The following is a 22703-nucleotide window of genomic DNA, read 5'->3' on the forward strand; positions in this document are numbered from 1 at the left end:
CACGCTGGTTTTGTGTCAAACACATTGCAGTTCGTCTTTAGTACTTGTGTTTTTTTTTGGATGTTGTGAAAACTTAGGTTTTCTGTTCATTCTTTAGGGGCAGAGCTTTAAACTGGATTAATTGAGGAGTGCAAGATTAGACAACTGGCAAAACAGCCTGCCAGAACGATGACGCGCCGTTTACAGTTCGCAATTAGTGCACTATTATTGGCCCGTTGTTAAATTCTGGGTCTTGTGATTTTTTAAAGAAACAACGCTTAGTTTAAGCACTGGAAATGGCAAAATAGTTTTCTAGGTTATGATCCTCCAGCTTAGTACTCTCCTATCATTTTGGTCCAAACCTCGCTAGCTGTTTTCTTCGGGACATGTGCAATCCATCTTTACACTTACTATTTTTTTAGTAGTTGTGAAATGTGTCGTGATCTTCCAGCTATGTAGTCATTTTAAGCTCTAGCGGTTTAACGATAATGAGTGCTGGTTTCCCGGCAGAATTTTTACTACAGACAAAAGACAATTTACAAAAAGAAAAATAGAGCAACTACTAAGATGAAAAAAATGTCTGCAAGGTTATCAACCTGTAGTTTATTATTGTCTAATTACCTTGGCGAATAATCTGGATCTTGGTATGGTCTAGATGGAGAAACAAATTTAATTGTTACTGCTAAGCTTTTCATCTATTTTAAGGTCATCAGAGCAAAACAATCTTTAAAAATTAAGGTTTTTAGTTGAGATGAAAAAGTTAATGGCACGAGCGGGATTCGAACCCACGATCTTTGGCTAGATACGCCGCTGCTCTACCACTTGAGCTATCGTGACCTCGATCCACTCGGACACCAACATCCAATCTCAACCGCACTTTTTGAATTTTCCCTCCTTTTGGCCATTTTTCAAATGTCGTGTAATCGGATTGGATTCTCGACGACAAATGAAATGGCCACGGAGAACTTTGGTGAAGTGTACTTCATTTTAAAAAATCTTGAAAATTGGCAAAAAGGAGGGAAACTCATAAGGTGGGGTTGAGATAGGAAGTTGATGTCCGAGTGGATCGATGTCACGATTGCTCAAGTGGTAGAGCAGCGGCGTATCTAGCCGAAGATCGTGGGTTCGAATCCCGCTCGTGCCATTAACTTTTTTTCATCTCAACTAAATACCTTAATTAATTGTAATGTATTAATTGGTCAAGCGGACCACGAAATTAGTGAAATCTTTAAAAAGTATACACAATGACATAAATAAGTTTTGATAGATGATTTCAAATTTTTTTGAATACCGATTCTGTGCAAACATTGCCAAGGACTGTGTCACAGTCCATACCATACCTAGAGTTAGATTATTATCCTAGTTCTACTAGCCTCGCTGGTTTTTGTCAGTCAGACTTGTTGTGAATCATCTTTACAATTAATAACAAGGTGAACGTCGCTTAGGTGGAAAATTTGAGAAAAAACCTTTTTGATCTAGCTTCTCCCTATAAATTACCGTATAAAGATGCGTTTCCTCCGTGTCACGAATTTTTCAAGCTGTCCAATCCCGTTCGGTGCATATTTTTTTTTTTACTCAGCACCGTTCCGTTCTGGCATACGTTTTTTACCGGGACGAAATATTAAAAGACCTAGCACGTGCCGGGGAAAAGGAACACGTTTACGTGACCGTCTTAATAGCGGGGGATGAAGAAGAGATTGGGGGGGTGAAAGGATCGGGCTCATTTTATACCCAGGGATGGCGATTTTTCACGTATCCCTTTCCTGTGGGTGAGGGATGTTTACTTAATTTTACGGAGTGAATGAACGATCCTTTTTCAAATCAGAATGGGGGGGGGGATTTTTAACTTTGGCTATCTTTACAAAACCAAGTGTTTAGTGTAAATTTATATAACCCTGAAGGGAGAAAAATGAAAAAAATCCTCTGAAAGATTTTTTTCACAATGTCAAATTAATTAAAACTAAATGCTGAACCATTTTAAATTAAAGAAAACCTTATCCTATTGATTTGGCATCATAAAAATCCACTTATTCTACCAAGCATTTTATCAATTGCTAAACTGAACTTATTTCCAAAAGTGATAAGGAATTTATTGGCTAAATTTCAATAAGATTTCCCCGTGAAGTTCAGTAACTTAATTATACTTGTTTAGCTTTGGTTAAATTTGAACAGGAATAACGGCGTAACGATTAGTTATACTTGAGGCGGAGGTACTTCGCAATCTCCAATCAAACACGGTCAAAAAGCAAGTTAGAAAGAATTAAATTAAATAATCTCATTTTTTTAAGTACTTAGTAAATTAAAATCTCTGGATGTTCTGTCGATTTATTAAACGAAATTAAGATTTACAATGAGTAAAGCGACGAGGTTAAAACTATTTTGCCTAGGTCGAAATTGCGAAAACGGATGTGGCCGCCTATCTTCGCTGTTTTGTAAAACCTGCTACATCAATTTTGTTCAAAACCGCCTGCGGGATGATGATGATGATTTAAATATTTTTTTGTATGACATACCTATGCTGTAGTTGTGATATAATGTTAAAGATGTAATCTCTATATAGATTAAATGTGTGTTATTATGTTATTACTTTTGTATTTTATGTTGGGAAAATGTAAAGATAAATTGTTTTAAATTTGATGTTTTATCAACACACGTATCAATTATGTAATAATAGCAATTATAAATCAAGCTTATACAAATTATTTTATGGAGAAAACTTTATATCTTTTGCAATTAATTTAAACTCTAGGATTTGTTTTTTCAAAAATAAACAATAGGGATATTTTTCGAATTTCATATTAAATCTTTCAGCTAAATCCCACCAGAATGCCGCCGGATTGATATGTGTGTTTTTTATTCTTTGGGATTTGACGACCAACCCGCTTGAGCTCCGATTGGGCTTGTTTTTAAACCATCACGCATTCTGTCAATACAGAACCATTCTGCTGAATCTGCTGAATCTAGAGCTCCAATGAAAAAAAAAGATTCTTGACATTGTCAAATGTAAAATAATTTATTATAATTATTATAGAAATTTATCATGATTTATGCTCTGATTATCGATTTAACGTAAATGTCTGAATATTTAATTAGGGATGAGCGACAGGCTGCATGACATTTTCGAAAATAGATCTAACCCCACTGTTCAATCAAAATTTTATAACCCAAAACAACATCTCTCCAAATCATATTCAAAAAAGAAGTTTGACAGAAAGACTGTTGGATAAATACGAAGATAGAAAGATAAATAAGTAAAGAAAAAAAAACGAAAGCGAATTAAAACTGAGAGAGATTGATAGATAAATAGAGAGATTTGGAGAAAAGAAGAGAGAGAAATACAAATAAAGAGAGGAAAAAGAAGATGATCGATAGTAAGACAGTCGGATAAATAGAAAGAGCGGAAAATAAAAAGAGAGAGCATAAAAGATAGAGATTTAAAGAAAAAAGGGGAGAGAAAAATAGATAGGTATAGAGAGTTGGAGGATAGAAGAGAAAGAAAGGGAGAGAGAGGAGAGAGAAAGGGAGAGAGAGGAAAGAGAAAGAGAGAGCGAGATAGAAAGATGGGAAAAGGATGAGAAAAAAGGGGAGGGAAAAATAGATAGATATAGAGAGTTGGAGGATAGAAGAGAGTGAGAGAGAGAGAGTAAGAAAGGGAGAGAGAGAAGAGAGAGAAAAGAGAGAGAGAAGAGAAGAGAGAGAGAGAGAGAGAGAGAGAGAGAGAGAGAGAAAGAAAGGGAGAGAGAGAAGAGAGAGAAAAGAGAGAGAGAAGAGAAGAGAGAGAGAGAGAGAGAGAGAGAGAGAGAGAGAGAGAGAGAGGGAGAGGAAACAGAAAATTAGGCCTAATACAGTCGGATAAATAGAAAGAAAGTAAAATAAAAAGAGAGAGCATAAAAGATAGAGATCTAATGAGAGAGGGAGAGAGAGATAGAAGTAGATAGACAGAGATAGGAAGAGAATGAGAAAAAAGGGAGAGGAAAAGAGAGAGAGAGAGAAGGGAATAGAGAAAAGGGAGAGTTAAACAGAAAAGGAAATACAGTGAGAGAGAAAAAGAGAGCGAGAGGGAGAAAGAGAAAAACAAGAAGGTAAACACTATGACATTTGGATAGACAGAAAGATACAGAGAATAATAGACATCTGAAAGGAGAGATCAAAAAGAAAAATACCCAGGAGATTTAGAGAGCTTGAGAGCGAAATAGAAAACAAGAAAAAAGTGAGAGAAAAAAAGCCGGAAAGAGAGAGAAAGAGGAGGAAAATCGTCAGTAAAACTGTTGGATAAATAAATAAAAAAAGGAGATTTACATAGAGAAAGAAAAAGAGATCTACATAGAGAAAAAAGGAGTGAAAAAGATGGTGAGGGTGGTGAGAAGGTTGAGAAATATGTAGATAGATAATTTTTTTAATAGTCTACAGACCCTCTAGATAGATAATCAAAATATTTAAGTTTACTTAAACCCCTTTTTACATTTTCACAGTTAACAATGTTAATACATACGCTGCTCAATTTAAACCCATGATTATTTAGAGATAGTGAGATCCGGGAACCTTTAAGCTTATGTAAAAATTCTAGAAATGTGCCAAAAACTGTTATAAAACGCGTTACAACTTTGATTGGGTGGAAAAATATTATGATACGGTCCCCTAGATGCCAGGAAAACTTTTTTAAAAATTTTAACGCCTGGAATTTTGTCGCTATAAGAACGGAATAACGGGTTAGTATCTTGCTGCGATTCTTCTTAAGTTATGTCTATTGTTATACCCTCCTGCAATGTTTTCTAATGGCATGCTTTAACGATAAAGTAATGAAAACAGTTTTTTATTTTTTTTTAACCATAGCCGTGGAATGGAAAAGGTTTGAGATTGTGAAACTGGCCGTTTTGAGTTCAACCAATGGAGCGTCATGTCATGGGTGACTAGCTCCAAAACAAAAACTTAAGCTGGAAAAGCTTTTAGAAAAATACTTCTATGATGAAAATACCATGGTGGTAGAAAATTAAATAAAAACTTTATTAATTCCTTCATAATACAGAGGCTAATAAATAAACTATAAATAAACCAATTGTCCAAATTGTTTCATTAAAAAAATAAAACGCCGGGAAAAAAACGAAGTTTTCAAACCAAATGAAAGCATTAGGGCAGCGTACTGGAAGTAATACTTCGTTGTACTTTAAAGGCAAAGATATATTTTTTTCTCTTCAAAGAGCGACAACCCCAGTCTGAATTATCTGACTTTTCTATCTTTTACATCCCATTGCAGTTGATGGTTCCCTTCAGTCGAGAGATGGATTTAATTACACGGCAGTAATTAATAGGGCCATCCCAGAAGGCAACTTCCTTGAGGATGTTATTAAAACTTAAATGATCTCGGTCCCCTCGGATGCTCGACGCGATCTCACTCTCATGGCGTTAATTTATAGTTCACGAATTAAAATGGTACGGTACGGGTGTTTTTATAACGAAGAAACGTTTCAATAACGAGCGGAATTTTAGAATTTATTTATTTCGGTCGTTAAGTACCAAGGGGGAGGGGAAATTAAACCAATTACCAACTTGCGGTTTTCAAGAGTCGCGGAAGTTAATTAAGCCAACTATTCAATTTAAGCTCTCCGATAATCGCCGAATTAGGCCAATAATCTATTTTCGGTCGTAAGGAGAAATTGAGCCAATTGTGCTGTTTCTTTGGTTAAGTGTTGGAAAAAAATTTGGACCAAATATTCAATAAGGTTAAAAGAGCAGAGATTTTTTTTTTCCGGGGGCTTCCTACAATAAAGTCATTTCAGCCCCCTCTCACTACACTGTTGTGGCCGATGGGGTACTCAATATTCCGCCAACAGCCCTACCGTCTAAAAGAACACTTACAACAAACAAATAAATAAATTACTTATAAATAAATACACGACACAATAAAACACAACACAGATACACTTATTTACACAGATATTCACGTTTTATACACCATTTACAAGTGAGGAAACACCCCCGTTTCTCTTAAAAAGCGGAATAGGGGATCCAACATTTGACTTCCTCGCCCGAGTACCGTTTTTATGTCAAGGTTCATGCCTACTCGCTCCCTGTAGGGGGCCAAGGCACGGCACTCTTCGACAAGATGAGACACACTGAGCAACCTTTCTCTACAAGCAGGACACCTGCGCGGGTTAAAGAGCAGAGATACAATTTAAATAGTTATGCTTAGCAAATGGCTCGTGACCACATATCCTTTTACAGCTTTTACAAAAATAACTATTAAGTAGTCAAATGTCTAAACATCAAATTGAATATGTACAAAAATCACTACGGTAAGAACATCCTTCATCGCAATAATCGATTTGGCAACTTTCATAGACCTAAAATGCACTGATAGGCCAAACATTCCACCCAATTTATTTTTTTTCTCGATAAAATAAAATTCTGCCTTTAATTTGCCTCCTTGTTTTTATCAATAAATATTTGTTTATGCTATGTTTTAAATTGGAAATATCAATTAGATGTAAGAACATTAATCGATAAACTTTTTTTTTTAATGGCTTTATGTACTCTGCATATTAGCCAATGCCAGACAATAATGTTATACGTATTCGTTTTGGGGGGAAGGGTATCGTGAAAAAACGGCCAGAGGCGACGGCGGGAATTGAACCCACGACAGCGGGGTCTACGAGCCGAGAGTCGCTCACGCTAACCACTCGGCTACCGCGGACCCCCAGACTTAATCCTTAATCGAAAATAAAGATAAAGAATTTTTCAGTGTTTACTTTTTACGGAATTTAAAATGTTTTATTCAGTCTCATTCGAATTCTGAAGCAATAAACTGTTGTCTTAATCAGTTCATCTAATATTTACAAACAAAAAAATGGACCATTTTCCGTCGCTCACAATCGATGGAAGTACTATACCATACAGCGATACAGCTAAATATCTGTGAATGACCTTAGATGCCAAGCTGAGATGGAAAGAACACGTGAAGAAAAAACGGAGAGAAATAGGTTTAAGGTATAGACAACCATACTGGTTGATAAGACGTGGCTCCAACTTTGCTAAACAAAATAAAATATTATTATATAAACAAGTCATAAAGCCTATGTGGACACATGGTATTCAACTATGGGGTTGTACCAAACACAGCAATATCAAAATCATGCAAACACTCCAGAATAAAATCTTACGTAACATGGTCAATGCACCTTGGTACATAAGGAATAAAGACTTGCATAGGGATCTTAAGATTCCTTAAAGCCAGAAACACACTTACCCGATGATACGCCATGCGACGCTACCCGATGCAAATCCAAACTCCCCATCTCAACCCTACCTTATGAGTTTTCCCTCCTTTTGCCATTTTTCAAATGTCGTGTAATCGGTTTGGATTCTTGACGACAATTGACATGGCGACGGAGAGCTTTAGTGAAGTGTACTTCAGTTAATTAATTAAATTCACTAACTTCGTGTTCCGCTTGACCAATTAATACATTACAATTAATTAAGGTTTTTAGTTGAGATGAAAACAAGTTAATGGCACGAGAGGGAGCCAGGTGGTAGAGCAGCGGCGTATCTAGCCGAAGGTGGGTTCGAATCCCTCTCGTGCCATTAACTTTTTTTCATCTCAACTATAAACCTTAATTAATTGTAATTTCTTTGCATGGAAGTTCTCTATGATTAAAATGATTCATAAGCCGAATAAACTTTCTGGTTTTCCAAGTTCCTACCGACCCATTAGTCTCCTTTCTATCCTTGCCAAAATACTAGAAAAACTACTTCTCCGACGATTATTGCCAATAATTGTAAATTCTAATATTATTCGAGATCATCAATTTGGATTGCCCACATTTCACTCGACAATTCAACAATTACATCGTATAGCCTCTTCTGTCGAACAAAAACAGCATTGCTTCGCTGTCTTTCTTTATTTAGAACAGGCCTTCGATCAAGTCTCGGGCTTTGGAAACTGAACATCATCCTCCCTCATACGTACTATCTTGTACTGAGATCTTATCTGACGGACCTATATTGCAAAGACCGTCAGGGAAGTGAATTGTCACCTTATATACGCATTAGGGCAGGTGTTCCTCAGGGAAGCGTACTTGGCTCATTTCTATTTTCAATATACACTGCAGATATTCCTGCACATGTTAACATTTAACATAACGGCGATTCTTACACGTAATTCGGACCCATCAATTAACATACAACACCTGAATGAATTAACAGTACGGTTCATAAAGTGGAGAATGAAGATAAATCTAACGAAAAGCGTACAGATAAATTTTACCTGTATATGTCCTGTAGTGAATATAAATAAAATCCCATTGCCTACCATGACCTTGTGCGTTATCTTGAACTTTTCATGAATAAACGACTGACTTCATGGACAGACTGGAAACACAGCAAACAAACCGACGTTATAAATTATTAAAAAGATAAATTAGACCTCTCTGGGCGTACGGTTGTGAAGTGTGGGCTCAACCAAGAATTCCAATTCGCAACGTCTCCAATCAATCCAATCTAAAATTCTCCGTCAAATTATAAATCTTTTTTTTTTCAAAGTACATTACCTACTCACCCCGTTTGTACAAGCTCATCAAAACCAGTTATAAAAAATTTCATCAATCAGTGAACACACACACAGTAATCTATCAGTACGACATTTATCACGTCCAACCCTATCTGAAAATCCTCCAAGGCAATTAAAGCGAAAGTGGCGAGAGCTTCTCATTGAGTGAAGACTGAACAAGATATCAGGGTGAAGGAGTGTAGCCACCGGGCAACAAATGATAAATTCAACATATATGAACGTATTTACTTAATACAATATTTGTAGTTGTAAATATCAAATAAATGTAATAACAAAAAAACTTTCTACATTTGCCAATTTTGTTTATATCGACAAAAATGAATTTCAGAATTAATCGCAATTATCAACTTAATTGAAATCTTCCTGGACTCGATCAGACAATTTTGAATCTTCAAAGTGAAAAAAGGTAAACTTTTGTGCTTAGTTCTTGAAAAACATTTCAATCGTGACTGGCGTGCAAAGATCCGCGTGGGATATCGCTCGAATGGATGGAAGTATTCTCTAACTGATTAAATAACAAAGTAATCGATATAATTAGCAAATGGACTTTCAATTTGTTTAGGACTTCAATTAACCAAAATTGATATTTTTGAGCAATGCATGTTGACTACATCATGAAATCTGTTAAACAAACTATTTCAATTAAATAAAGACTAAGTTTTCATATCGTCACTTTGGTAATAACGTTTTTTGAAGTTCAACCCAAAATTTTACACTTTTCCTAATCCTTCTGATTGTCTTTTGTAAACCAAACGGCAATTGAAGTAGTATAAGTTTCTTTTGCATTATTCCACGGTTTAGTTGTCTCACAAAATGAGCCGGGCGAGTGCACTTAACCAAATTCCCCGGTCCACAGCTAAAAGCATCTGTAATTCTAATTTTGAGATTTTTTCCTTCCCGGCCGAGTGCGAAAAAGGCCGTGCTTCGACGGTAGGCCTATGCAAATACAATACTTTAAACTATTTCTTTAAAAAAAATGAATCATTTATCTTCATTCTAAAAGGAATCAGTCGACCTTTACTACCAAAACATTCAAAAATTTATATATTACTATCAAGATTGGTTTTGTTCGTTTTCATTCATACAATAGATTAACTTAGACTGATGGAACAAGTTGTTGCCCTAAATGAGGGGTAGTAACGGGTACTGTGCGTCTCTAATAAAATGTAATACTCAACCCCAAATTCTCGAAAATTAAAACAGACGAAAAGGTTATGGAGGGACCTGACTCTTTCTAATGCATAAATGGCGTACCTAACCTTCAATTTTAATCTACCTATTCTCGCATGGTTGGTCTGCCAAACGAGGTAAGACAAAATCCCGATACTTAAAGTTAGGATTAAACCCAGTTAAGTATACAGAAGGGATAAAATCAATATGGCTAGTTATACCGATTGACACTTTCACTCCAACACGTTTCGTCTTCCCGCCATCTTTAGTGAGGAACTCTGAACAACAACCTCCACCAACTCTCGACCCAATCCTACAATCCTACACTCTTTACGGAAAACTACCATTTCTCCAAGTTAACCGAATATTAATATCGCCTCGTAATAACTTATTAATTATAAATAAATATTGTTTAGGTCAAAAAATTTTCTAAAAAAAAAATTGTAACTTTTACCTTTTTCCAGGGGAAGGGGTGTAAAACCCTGTCATCCCAATTTTAGGTAACACTGAGGGCAACACTGATTCCAAGAAGCGGGGTTATTTACTTTAGTACCGTGCTTAATTGAGAGCGTCTAAATTTGCCGTAGTGTATTAAATAGTTTATGGAATGAATTTAAAAAATTATTATTGTATAACTTATTGATTATAAATAAATATTGTTTAGGACAAAAAAAATTATAAAAATAATAAATTTTAGCTTTTACCTTTTTCCAGGGGAAGGGGAGTATAACAATGGTCACTGTTTTTCCCTCCATCCCAATTTTGGGTAACACTGAGAGCAACACTGATTCCAGGAAGAGGAATCATTGACTTTAGTAAGTGGTTAATTGAGAGCGTCTAAATTTGCCGTAGTGTATTAAATAGTTTATGGAATGAATTTAAAAAAATAATTATTGTATAACTTATTGATTATAAATAAATATCGTTTAGGACAAAAAAACTTTTTAAAAATAATAAATTTTAACTTTTACCTTTTCCAGCGGAAGGGGAGTATAACACTGGTCACTCTTCCCTCCATCCCAATTTTAGGTAACACTGAGGGCAACACTGATTCCAGGAAGAGGAATCATTTACTTTAGTAAGTGCTTAATTGAGAGCGTCTAAATTTTCCGTAGTTATTAAATAGTTTATGGAATGGATTAAAAAAATAATTATTGTATAACTTATTGATTATAAATAAATATTGTTTAGGACAAAAAAAAATCTAAAAATAATAAATTTTCCAGGCGAAGGGGTGTAAAATAATTGTCACTGTTTTTCTCTCCATTCCAATTTTAGGTAACACTGAGGGCAACACTGATTCCAGGAAGTGGAGTCATTTACTTTAGTTAGTGCTTACCACTAATAACCATCAAAACCTTCTCTTCGTCTAAAAGGAGTCCACACTGTACAGATATTACTTAAAACAGCTATGCACCCAGTGTAACGAGCAGAAGTGATAGTTAAAAAAATTTAAGAACAAGTCATCATACCGTATGAAAAGCTGAACTGAAAAAATTTAACTTAATTTCTAACTGCCAAATGTACTGTGCCCATTGAGATTGTAAATCAGAGTCAAATTATTACAGAGAATAGTGCCATTTTGAGTTGGTGTTTTAAAAACTTAAAGTTTTAGACGTAATTTATCGATAGCTGATCATAAAAATAGAACTATTTCTTAATTATAAATGATACAGCTATATATGAGCATGGTTTTGTCGTTTACCTTTGAACCGCTGTGCCATCCGTGTCGATATTAAAGCGTTTATTATAGTGAATCGTTCAGATTTTTCATCACTCTCTCGAATCGGAAGCAGATGTCATATTGGCTCGAGATTGGCATCCGCCATGGGCCGATTTTTAAATTATATCGAGCCATGGGGTCGGACCGGACAGGAAATCGACTCCCGTCTTAGAAACGGGAAAGGATCCGACCTTCCTCAGAGATATTTTCTCCCCCAATATGACAGACGCCGGCTTAAATCGGGATGAGACTGTTTTTAAGACGATTTCACCCTAAATCGGTTTTACCCCTGCGAGGCAATAAAGGTCAAATACGGTAATACTGGTTATCAAAAACGTCAAATCAAAACCAGGAAGTTTTTGAACAAGTTCTGAGGCTTTTTTGACCTTGTGTTTGACTAAGGTAGAAGCTAGCTGTCCACTTATACTCGCAAATTTGAGCAAATTTCATCCACAATAAACTTCTACCATGGTGGAAATTAACACTTTCGGTAACACTGTGGGCAACTCTGATTCCAGGAAGTGAGGTCAATTAATTTCGTACGTGCTTAATTGAGAGTGGCTAAATTTGCCGCAGTGTATCAAATAGTTTATGGAATGAATTAAAAAAATAATTATTGTATAACTTATTAATTATAAATAAATATATTTAGCACAAAAAAATTTCTAAAAAAATTTTTTTTTAACTTTTACCTTTTTCCAGTGGAAGGGGTGTAAAACAATGGTCATTGTTTTTCCCTCTATCCCAATTTTAGGTAACACTGGGGGCAACACTGATTCCAGGAAGTGGAGTCATTTACGTTAGTGCGTGCTTAATTGAGAGCGTCTAAATTTGCAGTAGTGTATTAAATAGTTTTACGAAAGGGGAGTAATTATTACGTTTTTTTAAGGAAAAAAAATACTCGCAAATTTGAGCAAATTTCATCCACAATAAACTTCTACCATGGTGGAAATTAACATTTTCGGTAATACTGTGGGCAACTCTGATTCCAGGAAGAGAGGTCAATTAATTTCGTACGTGCTTAATTGAGAGTGGCTAAATTTGCCGTAGTGTATCAAATAGTTTATAGAATGAATTAAAAAAATAATTATTGTATAACTTATTAATTATAAATAAATATTGTTTAGGACAAAAAAAATTCTAAAAAGAATAAATTTTAACTTTTACCTTTTTCCAGGGGAAGGGGAGTATAACAATGGTCACTGTTTTTCCCTCCATCACAATTTTAGGTAACACTGAGGGCAACACTGATTCCAGAAAGTGGGGTTATTTACTTTAGTACCGTGCTTAATTGAGAGCATCTACATTTGCCGTACTGTGATAAGTTGTTTGTGGATTGTAATTATATTTTATTAATTATTAAATAAGTGTTGTTTAGGATAAAATCTGTACATAGTTATTTAAACTGAAAAGGAGTACAACTAGTTAATGATTATTGCATTATATTTGACAAACTGTATGTTTGATAAACTGTGAAAGGTATTTTTTTCTTTGATTTATGATTAGAAAATCCCATTCTTACGCTGAGAATCATGTCCGGGTCTATGCCTAATCTGGAAGCTACTTGCCCAATTTTTCACGCTGAAATAGAAGAATATCATATTAAATTAAAATAAAACCGACTGAATAATTTTGATGTTACTTTTACGAATATTTATCAACTTAAGCATTGTTAAACGTGATAGAAGCATATTAAGTATCAATATTCTGAAGGCTTCCGGGCGATAAGTGACATTTCTGGATAGGCACTGGTAAAATAGGTTTTTTAAAATTTTTGTCTTGTCTGCAACATTTCGAAAGTTGAATTTTTATAGCGTTTTTATTAGCTAATTTTATATACTTGAATTCCCTCACTCATATATTTTAGGCTAACCAGCCGAACTTGGCATTTTGTCATCAAGTACAAGACGAGATAAAAAGAGACATCAGTTCGTTTTTTGGCCTTTTTCCGAATTTTAATTTCAATTACGGCCCAGTATTGTGATAATGAGTTTTCGACACGATACCAACTAGAAACTGCGAGACTTAACAAGTGGACTTAACAGCCGTTAACCGGCGCGGGACCGCCGGATCGTAACTCATGCGAGTCCCTGTTGAAAGTTGGGCGTGTCCCTGTCGTTCCGGGCATAGTTGTTCCAAGCTCCCCAGTACAACCATGGCAAACTGAGTTTGTATGCAAGTCCTATTTTAACGCTCCACTAGTTACAAAACTAACACTAAGATTAATTTTTTTAATATAAAGCTCCTTCTGTTGCCAGACTTTCATTTAAAAACAATCTTTTCCCCTATAGAAGTCATTGAAATTTTAAGATAAATGAAAATAAATGAAGTGCATTGTATGGAAGATAAACGCCGAAGTGTAACATTATCATTCATAACAAACATGATACAGAAACAGCTATAGGTTCCGCATATAGAAAATGGAAGAAAAGTTTTCCGCCTTGGCAAACTTGGGTCATTAAACTCTTAATTGCGATAATCGATTTTTATTATATACTTATTTACCGCCGGTTCTAAAATTATACCTTGTCGGAGTAAAAAGCTGAGCTTCTCGTTTAAAAAAACGAACATAGAATCGTGAGATGAAGTGGAAAAGCATGTCTTTACGATTTCAATATTCTTTTTTATAAAATTATATATATAAATGTAAATGAACCATGATACTATTATAAAATTTTATTATGTAGATTTATTGTGTAAATATTCTGCAAAAGTCCCAACTTCGGGTGTATTCCTCTAACTACTTTAAGTCACACTTTTTCCCCTCTTTCATCCCGTTAAGCGGAAACGGTCTTTCAGTTAAATTCTAAACATTTCTCATTTCTTTGCATATTTCCCTTTTGCAGTTCACAAATAAACAAAATTGTGCCCCGTAGAAGATTGGGAAAGTTGGCAGAATTCGAATGCCCTTTCAATCAATGGTGCCACCCCTTTCTGGGTTGGGAAAACGTCTTTTTCAGACATTCTAGTTCATACGTCTTCCTTTCCACGAGTTGACATTCAACAATTGAATTTGCCGTTGATAATGGATTTCTTTCAGCCCGCGGATTTGGTTGGACACAAGATATAACTGAACTTTCATATAAAAAAAATCACAGACGTATATTGTAGTACTTAAGGGTCAATATTTAGAGATCGTAAGATGCGGAGTAATGTAGGTTTAGAAAAACATTTTCCTTCGATCTATATTGATATCATATCAATCGAAACGTTGGCACGATAAAGAAAATGTTTTTCTAACCCTACATCACACCGCATCTCACGATCTCTAAATATTTATATTGTTAATGTTTTATAATTACAAGTAAAGTAGAATATTTTGTGTATAGGTCTGTCTGTTATGGCTGGTTTCATTTGTCCGATAATTTTCAATATTTTCCTCTCTAACTCACATCATTAGTCTGCGGATATCTTACAAAAACTACAATATCATACAAAAGAGACAACGCACTGTAGATGACGAAAGGTCTGCTAGATTCGATTCTGATCATTCCGGTCCGTCTGTTCTGGCTGGGGTTATTTTTCAGACGTTTTCGTAGTATTGTGACATCTTCAGCAATTAGCGAAAATTTTTAAATAATGTGTGATCTATGATATTTTGGACATAGAACTTTATTGAAACTAATTATTCAGAAATCGTTAGAGGCGGTCAGGTGTGATATAGGTTTCATAAAAACATTTTCTTTATCGTGCCAACGTTTCGATCTTTATTGAGATCATCTTACTTAAATTACACAGAAGACAAACACTTTGAGCCCTGAAGATGATCTCAATAAAGATCGAAACGTTGGCACGATAAAGAAAATGATTTTCTGAAACCTACATCACACCAGACCGCATCTAACGATTTCTGAATAATTATCGATTAACGGTCACTAATCACCACACATTTATTGAAACTTATGAACAATGGTTGGTCTGTCGATTTTTTATCGACAGAGCTTTAAAATGGACAAAACGAAGGGAAAACACAAAGATCAATTGCTAAAGTGTCTTTAGTCATCCTGATACTCCAGTTCTCTTCGGTTTTATCTGTTTCTGCCTTTCACCATCTATAGCAGTATATCGAAAATTGTGAAATAATTGGTCTACGCATATTTTATCCACAGAGCTTTATAAAGGACAAATTACAGGTATAACGCATAGCACGATAGCTAACTCATCTTCAGCCAATCTGGTCCGCCTGTTCTCGATTGTTTTTCCTTTCTGACTGATTTTCGTAGTGGGCGAATCTTTATTAGTATATCGAAAATAGTCAATTGTTGATTGACCTGCGGATTTTTTTTCTGGGTTTGACTCTGATCATACTGGGCGACTTTTTTTTAACGACAGGGCTTTAAAATGGACAAATTGAAGAGAAAACGCACAGACCAATAATTACAAAGTCTTTTATCATTCTTGCAGGTATTTTAGACAAAAAATACAAGATGAAGATTCACTGCACTGAAGATGACAAGAGGTCTGCCAGATTTAACTCTGATCATACAGGACGATTTTTTTAACGACAGGGCTTTAAAATGGACAAATTGAAGAGAAAACGCACAGACCAATAATTACAACGTCTTTTATCATTCTTGCAGATATTTTAGACAGAAAATACAAGATGGAGATTCACTGCACTGAAGATGGCAAAAGGTCTGCCAGATTTGACTCTGATCATACAGGGCGACTTTTTTTTTATTGACAGGGCTTTAAAATAGACAAATAAAAAAGAAAACGGACAGACCAATAATTACAACGTCTTTTATCATTCTTTCAGATATTTTAGACAAAAAATACAAGATGAAGATTCACTGCACTGAAGATGACAAGAGGTCTGCCAGATTTGACCCTGATCACACAGGGCGACTTTTTTTATTGACAGGGCTTTAAAATGGACAATTAGAAGAGAAAACGCACAGACCAATAACTTGAACGTCTTTTATCATTTTTGCAGATATTTTAGACAAAAAAATACAAGATGAAGATTCACTGCACTGAAGATGACAAGAGATCTGCCAGATTTGACTCTGATCATACAGGGCGACTTTTTTTTATTGACAGGGCTTTAAAATAGACAAATAAAAAAGAAAACGCACAGACCAATAATTACAACGTCTTTTATCATTCTTGCAGATATTTTAGACAAAAACTACAAGATGAAGATTCACTGCACTGAAGATGGCAAGAGGTCTGCCAGATTTAACTCTGATCATACAGGGCGACTTTGTTTTTTATTTACAGGGCTTTAAAATAGACTAATTGAAGAGAAAACGCACAGGCCAATAATTACAACGTCTTTTATCATTCTTGCAGGTATTTTAGACAAAAAATACAAGATGAAGATTCACTGCACTGAAGATGACAAGAGGTCTGCCAGATTTAACTCTGATCATACAGGACGACTTTTTTAACGACAGGGCTTTAAAATGGACAAATAGAAGAGAAAACGCATAGACCAATAACTAGAAAGTCTTTTATCGTTCTTGCAGATATTTTAGACAAAAACTACAAGATGAAGATTCACTGCACTGAAGATGGCAAGAGGTCTGCCAGATTTGACTCTGATCATACAGGGCGACTTTTTTTTATTGACAGGGCTTTAAAATAGACAAATAAAAAAAGACCAATAATAAATAAAATAATAAATAAAATAACTAAATAAAATACCAATAAACTAATAATACTAAAAAATAAAATAAAATCTAAATAAAAAATACTAATAAATAAAATACCAATAATAAATAAAAGACCAATAATTACAACGTCTTTTATCATTCTTTCAGATATTTTAGACAAAAAATATAAGATGAAGATTCACGGCAAGAGGTCTGCCAGATATGACTCTGTTTATCCTAGTTAGTCTGTTCTCACGCTTTTCTTTTTAGACGTTTACTTTCATTGGGATACTTAGCTTCTAAAAATGTTTGGTCTGTGGACTTTTTAGTTAACAGAACATAATAAAGCACAAGGAAGAAAGCGTAGTCCATTTGCTCGTTTGTCTCTTGCCCTTCCGGTCCGGTTATTGTTGCTGGTTTCGTCTGTTCCTCTGTTTGGAGCGTTGTGAAATTGATTGATCCTCGGATCTTTTATACACAGTGTTTTAAAAAGGACAAATTACTTAAAATAAAATACTTAAATAGAAATGAATATACAACCGCACAAGATGGCACGGTTGCCAGGCTCAACTCTGATCATTCTGGTCCGTCTTGTCACTTATTTTTTTGCTTTTCGGATGTTTGTTTTGGCATTGCGATATCTTTAACGGTTTATCAAAAATTCTCAAACGATGATTGCTATGTGGATGTTTTATCGACAGAGCATTGAAATGGACAAATTGGATAGAAAACGCATAGACCAATTACTAGTTTGTTTATATCAGCCAGGTTCTTCTATTCTCGATGGTTTTGACTCTTAACTATAGAGCTTTAGGGGTTTAGCATCAACAGACATTTTACAAACAAATTGGTCAGTGGTCTTTTTAGTAACCGAATTTTTGAATAAGCACAAATTGGAAAAATACGCGTAGTCCATTTGGCCTTTTCTTGACTCAATATAACATAATTTAAAAATTATGGCTTTGTTGACAATTCAATTACTATTGTAGAATTTTCAACTGTCGTACTTTTCATAAATATCTTTTATGCCATCTTATCACACCATTACGCATTTCCTTTTGAATTTATTTTATCTCAAAGTGTAATATATATTTTCCCAGAAGGAGATTGAAATTTTATGAAGGTATTGTCATTTATGGCCGTCAGGTGGCCTGTAAATCCACAATATCACATAATCACTATGGTTTTTCAGTATCAATCTTATTTTATCGATGATTGTCTCGTACCATAAATATTTATGTATTGAAAAAAGTTTATGATGTTTTACGTTCTGTTAGAAGTTTTTTAGTAATAAAATAAGCATTGTATAAATTCACTTTTCCACATCCAAAATGTAATTGTAATATGTAAACAATGTTTGTAAATCCCAGGCCCTGAAGATGATCTCAATAAAGATCGAAACGTTGGCACGATAAAGAAAATGTTTTTCTGAAGCCTATATCACACCAGACCGCATCTCACGATTTCTAAATAAATAAAATAAGGAAAACAGATTATATTAAAAAATGCGGAATTGTGTTGAATATTTACACTGAGGAGGTAAGAAAAGAACGTCAGATAGTATTATCTGAATCTACAAAAAGTACCATTGAAATTTACAAACTGCCTGTTTTATCGAAATACATCTGAACTTCATTTAACTTTTACGACCATCACGACTGTTTCTTTGTTTTACGAGTGATGCTCGAGACGTGTTGCACATTGCTATTTGCTTGTTGCTGAACGCTGTCCCGAGCCTCTGTCCCTCTCATCCCCCCAAAGGGAAATGCTACTACGTCAATTCTAGTCTCAAACAATTCTCTTTGTACCTTTGCCAGGCAGTAAAGCTTTCGCCGGATACGGTGGACTGAATGCCGATATTATATTTAGACCATCCCTTTTACGGTCCATTTACGATTCGTTAATATTTCAGGTTTTTCGTCGTTTAGGCCCTTTTTGTTTTTTTTGCTCGAGAGTATAGGTTTTTAAGCCGATGTACATCTTTGCTTAATAATAATCAATTTTATCGTAACGTAGAATATGAGGCAAAAGTATGAAATAGTCCTTTTTATACAGGCTCTTACTTTTTCCCGTCGATTGTCGGATAATTTCTCATATTTCCTGATTCCTGATCCGCTACGAACGTTTTTATTTTATATTATTTATCAAGCAATGATTTTAAATACTAGTAAGTTTATACGCCCTACAGACCTAATTTTTAGTTGTATCAATTTTTACGCAATTCCATCGTCCATTTTTATACCGATACGACTCCTAAATTCTTTAACTCGTAAGCGAGCTGATTCTTCAGCATGTGTTGGTACTTATCTGCCTCTAAAGTGATTGAGAGTTTTATTAGTTCCCAATATTTTTAAGTTCCTATTATGTCGGCTCAGTTAAGAAATCTCCAATGATCCTGAGTTTTGACCGGTTTTGCTGCAGCAGATTTGCAGTAAGTTTAGTCTAGACTTTACAGGGAATACTCTGTCCGAGATTGCTTATCTATTGGTTTGTTAAAGGCAGTTTTATTTCTTATTATTTTATTATTTGTTATATTATCGTTTATTATTTCACTACTATTTGTTAACTATATATTATTACTAATTCCCTATTATTACTAATGAAAAATGGCAAAAAGGAGGGGAAATTCAAAAGGTGGGGTTGAGATGGGAAGTTGGTGTCCGAGTGGATCGAGGTCATGATTGCTCAAGTGGTAGAGCAGCGGCGTATCAAGCCGAAGATCGTGGGTTCGAATCCCGCTCGTGCCATTGACTTTTTTATCTCAACTAAAAACCTTAATTAATTGTAATTATTACTAATACTATTATTTGGTATTTCCTCACTTATTATTACTGCTACTATTATTTCTATGTTTTATATTTAGTATTATGCGATTTAGTACATTTAGTACGATTATGTTAACGTCAAACCTTCATTAATTCAAGTGCCAGGTTTGTAAAAAAAATTTTGTGACCTTTTTTTATTCTTAGGGGATTCTAGTCCCAGAATAAAGTATTTTCACTCCTCTCTCTCTCTCTCTCACTCTCTCTCTTTTCGTTCATTCTCTTTCTCTCTCTCTCTCTATCGCTCTTTCTCTCCCTTTTTCTTTCTTTCTCTTTCTCTGTCTCTCTCGCTCTCTCTATCTCTTTTATATGTTTTAACTATTCCATTACATGTAGAAAAAACAAAATGCCAGATTTGTAAAAAAAAAATGTTGCGACCTTTTTTATTCTTAGGGGATTCTAGTCCCAGAATCTTTCTCTCTCTCTCTCTCTCTCTCTCTCTCTCTCTCTCTCTCTATCTATCTATCTATCTATCTATCTATCTCTCTCTATCTATCTATCTTTCTCTCGTTTCGTTTTTCTCTTTCTCTCTTTCTCTCTCTCCCTCTCTCTCTCTCTCTCTCTCTCTCTCTCTCTCTCGCTTTCTCTCTATCTCTCTCTATCGCTCTTTCTCTCTCACGCTCTCTCTATCTATTTTATATGTTTTAACTATTCCATTACATGTAGCAAAAACAAAATGCCAGATTTGTAAAAAAAAAATCTTGCGACCTTTTTTATTCTTGGGGATTCTAGTCCCAGAAGAAAGTGTTGTCACCTCTCTCTCTCGCTCTTTCTCTTTCTTTCTTTCTTTCTTTCTCTCTCTTTCTCTTTCTCTCTCTTTCTCTCTTTCTTTCTTTCTGTCTCTCTCTCACTCTCTCTCACTCTCACTCTCTCTCTCTCTCTCTCTGTCTCTCTCTCTCTCTCTCTCCCTCTCTCAATTTTTTTCATTACGACTGGAAAACATTCTTTAGAGATCTGGCATTGGTCTGGTCTATATGCTGCTTTTAAAACATACGACTATGATAACCTGGAAATGTAAAAATATAGTAAACAGTAGATAGATGTTTGCTGGACTGATAAAAAAAAGCTAAGCTCTTATTTAAGCAGAATTAAAATTGTGATCATCCTTCTATTTGAGAAAAACAGTGACCTTAAGCAATCGTTTATAGTACTGGAAATGTGGCCTATTGTCCTTTTAGTTTTGCAGCTATGTGATTCAATTAACATGAAAATATATTGGTTTTGTTAACGTTTCTTCTTGGATGGCCACGCTCTCTCGGTTTGATGTCTTGTTGAAAATTTTCATATTCTTCACGGTATTTATGTTAACGTTACACCTTCTTTGGTATCTTTGCTCCATCGTTTTCATGTCCTTCATTTCATCGTGTGCTTCACTGTCTTCCTTCACATTAAGGTTGCATATTCTTTGATACCTTTGCTCCGTTTAATGCCTAGATGGAAACTTTCACCTTGTTCTTCATTTTTCTCCTTCGTGGACATTCCTTGTATCCATCCGATGCTATTCAAAATCGATGGCTTTGTTTCAATTTATAAACCTGTTAAAATGTGCTAAATACACACGTTTTTACCTTGTTAAATAGATATTGGTGGTCATTATCGATTCAGCTAATGGTAAAAGAAAAGGGAAAATACCACATATATAGCACACGGAAAATGCGAGATATCGTTTTGTAATTCTATTGTTCTTTTTTTATGTGTTCCTGACGTTTTTGATCTAAGGAAATGGAAACATGGGAGAACAATAAAAAAACTAATTGACATCAAGTGAAAGGCGGGCGTAAAGCCACCGAGGAAAAGGTGAAGCCCAGCTTAAATTCATTGTGAAACCCGATTCTTTTCAGTTTCACAGAAACAAATAAACCTGCCAAATTGTACAATCCGGATTACATAACCTTAAAAACATCATCCGGCTTAAGTTAGTATGTAAGTTAGTAATAATGGAAAGTTATGATGAGTATGTGCTTGTCTTCGGCCTATTTTGTTTTTGTATGAGTGTATTTTCAATAAATCGGCACTATGGTTTTATTATCCCACTTTTGCTTCTAACACTTTCTCTTCTTTAGTTGCATTGTCACAAGCAAACGGCAAACGTTGGCAGACAAATACCCGAATGCAAACAGGGCAGAAAAAGCTAATTGTCTTAAGTGGACAAAATAAATACTGAATAAAACCGTCAACACAAGCAAAAGCTTCAATGACCCTGCCTGGCAGGTCATCGCCGGCGAATTCTCATTACGCTAAAAGGTCAGAGTTTACAATATCCCCGATCAAGAATCAAATGGGAAAATAGAACAATTACTACAAATGGTAAATCAATGACGACCCATTAGGTTAACTGGCCCAGACAGTTCACGTCACTATGGAAGAAATAATTTAACATAAGTTACGTTATATATTTCACTCACACGCGTGCGCGCGCGCACTCACTGCCCTCGCGCTTTTTCCCTTTTATCGCGCTCCACCTTCTGACTGTTTCTCTTACTAATTAATTATCTCTACCACAATAACTATCATACAACCTCTACTTCACTGTATCTCTCGAACCCCCTATCAATTTTTCTCTAAGTCTATTAATCTAATATATTATATAAAGTGGGAGGTTTGGACAAACATCTGAGGTCATCGCCTGCCCTTTGGCCTAGTAGACACAAGGCGTTGAATCGCACGATTGTTCGGGCGTTAATAGGCTCTTGCAGCGTACACATTGTGACGGTTGAACTCGCGTTTTTGTTGCAGTCTCATAATGGAAGTCGAAGAAATGATTTGTTTATGGTATCTCTACCGTCGTTATAAGTTAAGAAGGCAAAGACAAAGGCAGTATTGGATTCATCCTATTTTGAGAGATAAAT

General features: G+C 35.1%; 1 protein-coding gene across 3 annotated transcripts in view; it reads right to left on the reverse strand.

Annotated features, from left to right (window-relative positions):
- Positions 1-22703, reverse strand: part of LOC106667827 — a 206052-nt gene that overhangs the window by 60492 nt on the left and 122857 nt on the right. Inside the window, exon 1 of one of the 3 annotated variants that reach the window (XM_024227732.1) lies at positions 12958-13051. The exons of the other annotated variants lie outside the window; for them this stretch is intronic. Within the exon in view, the coding sequence (XP_024083500.1) occupies positions 12958-13036 (79 nt within the window). The 5' untranslated portion in view covers positions 13037-13051. Of the gene's footprint in view, positions 1-12957; positions 13052-22703 lie in introns of those variants that run through there. 3 annotated transcript variants of the gene reach the window in all.

The sequence above is a fragment of the Cimex lectularius genome, unplaced genomic scaffold (genome assembly GCF_000648675.2).
Source record: "Cimex lectularius strain Harlan isolate CLEC.00 unplaced genomic scaffold, Clec_2.1 scaffold95, whole genome shotgun sequence".
Classification (NCBI taxonomy): Eukaryota; Metazoa; Arthropoda; class Insecta; order Hemiptera; family Cimicidae; genus Cimex; species Cimex lectularius.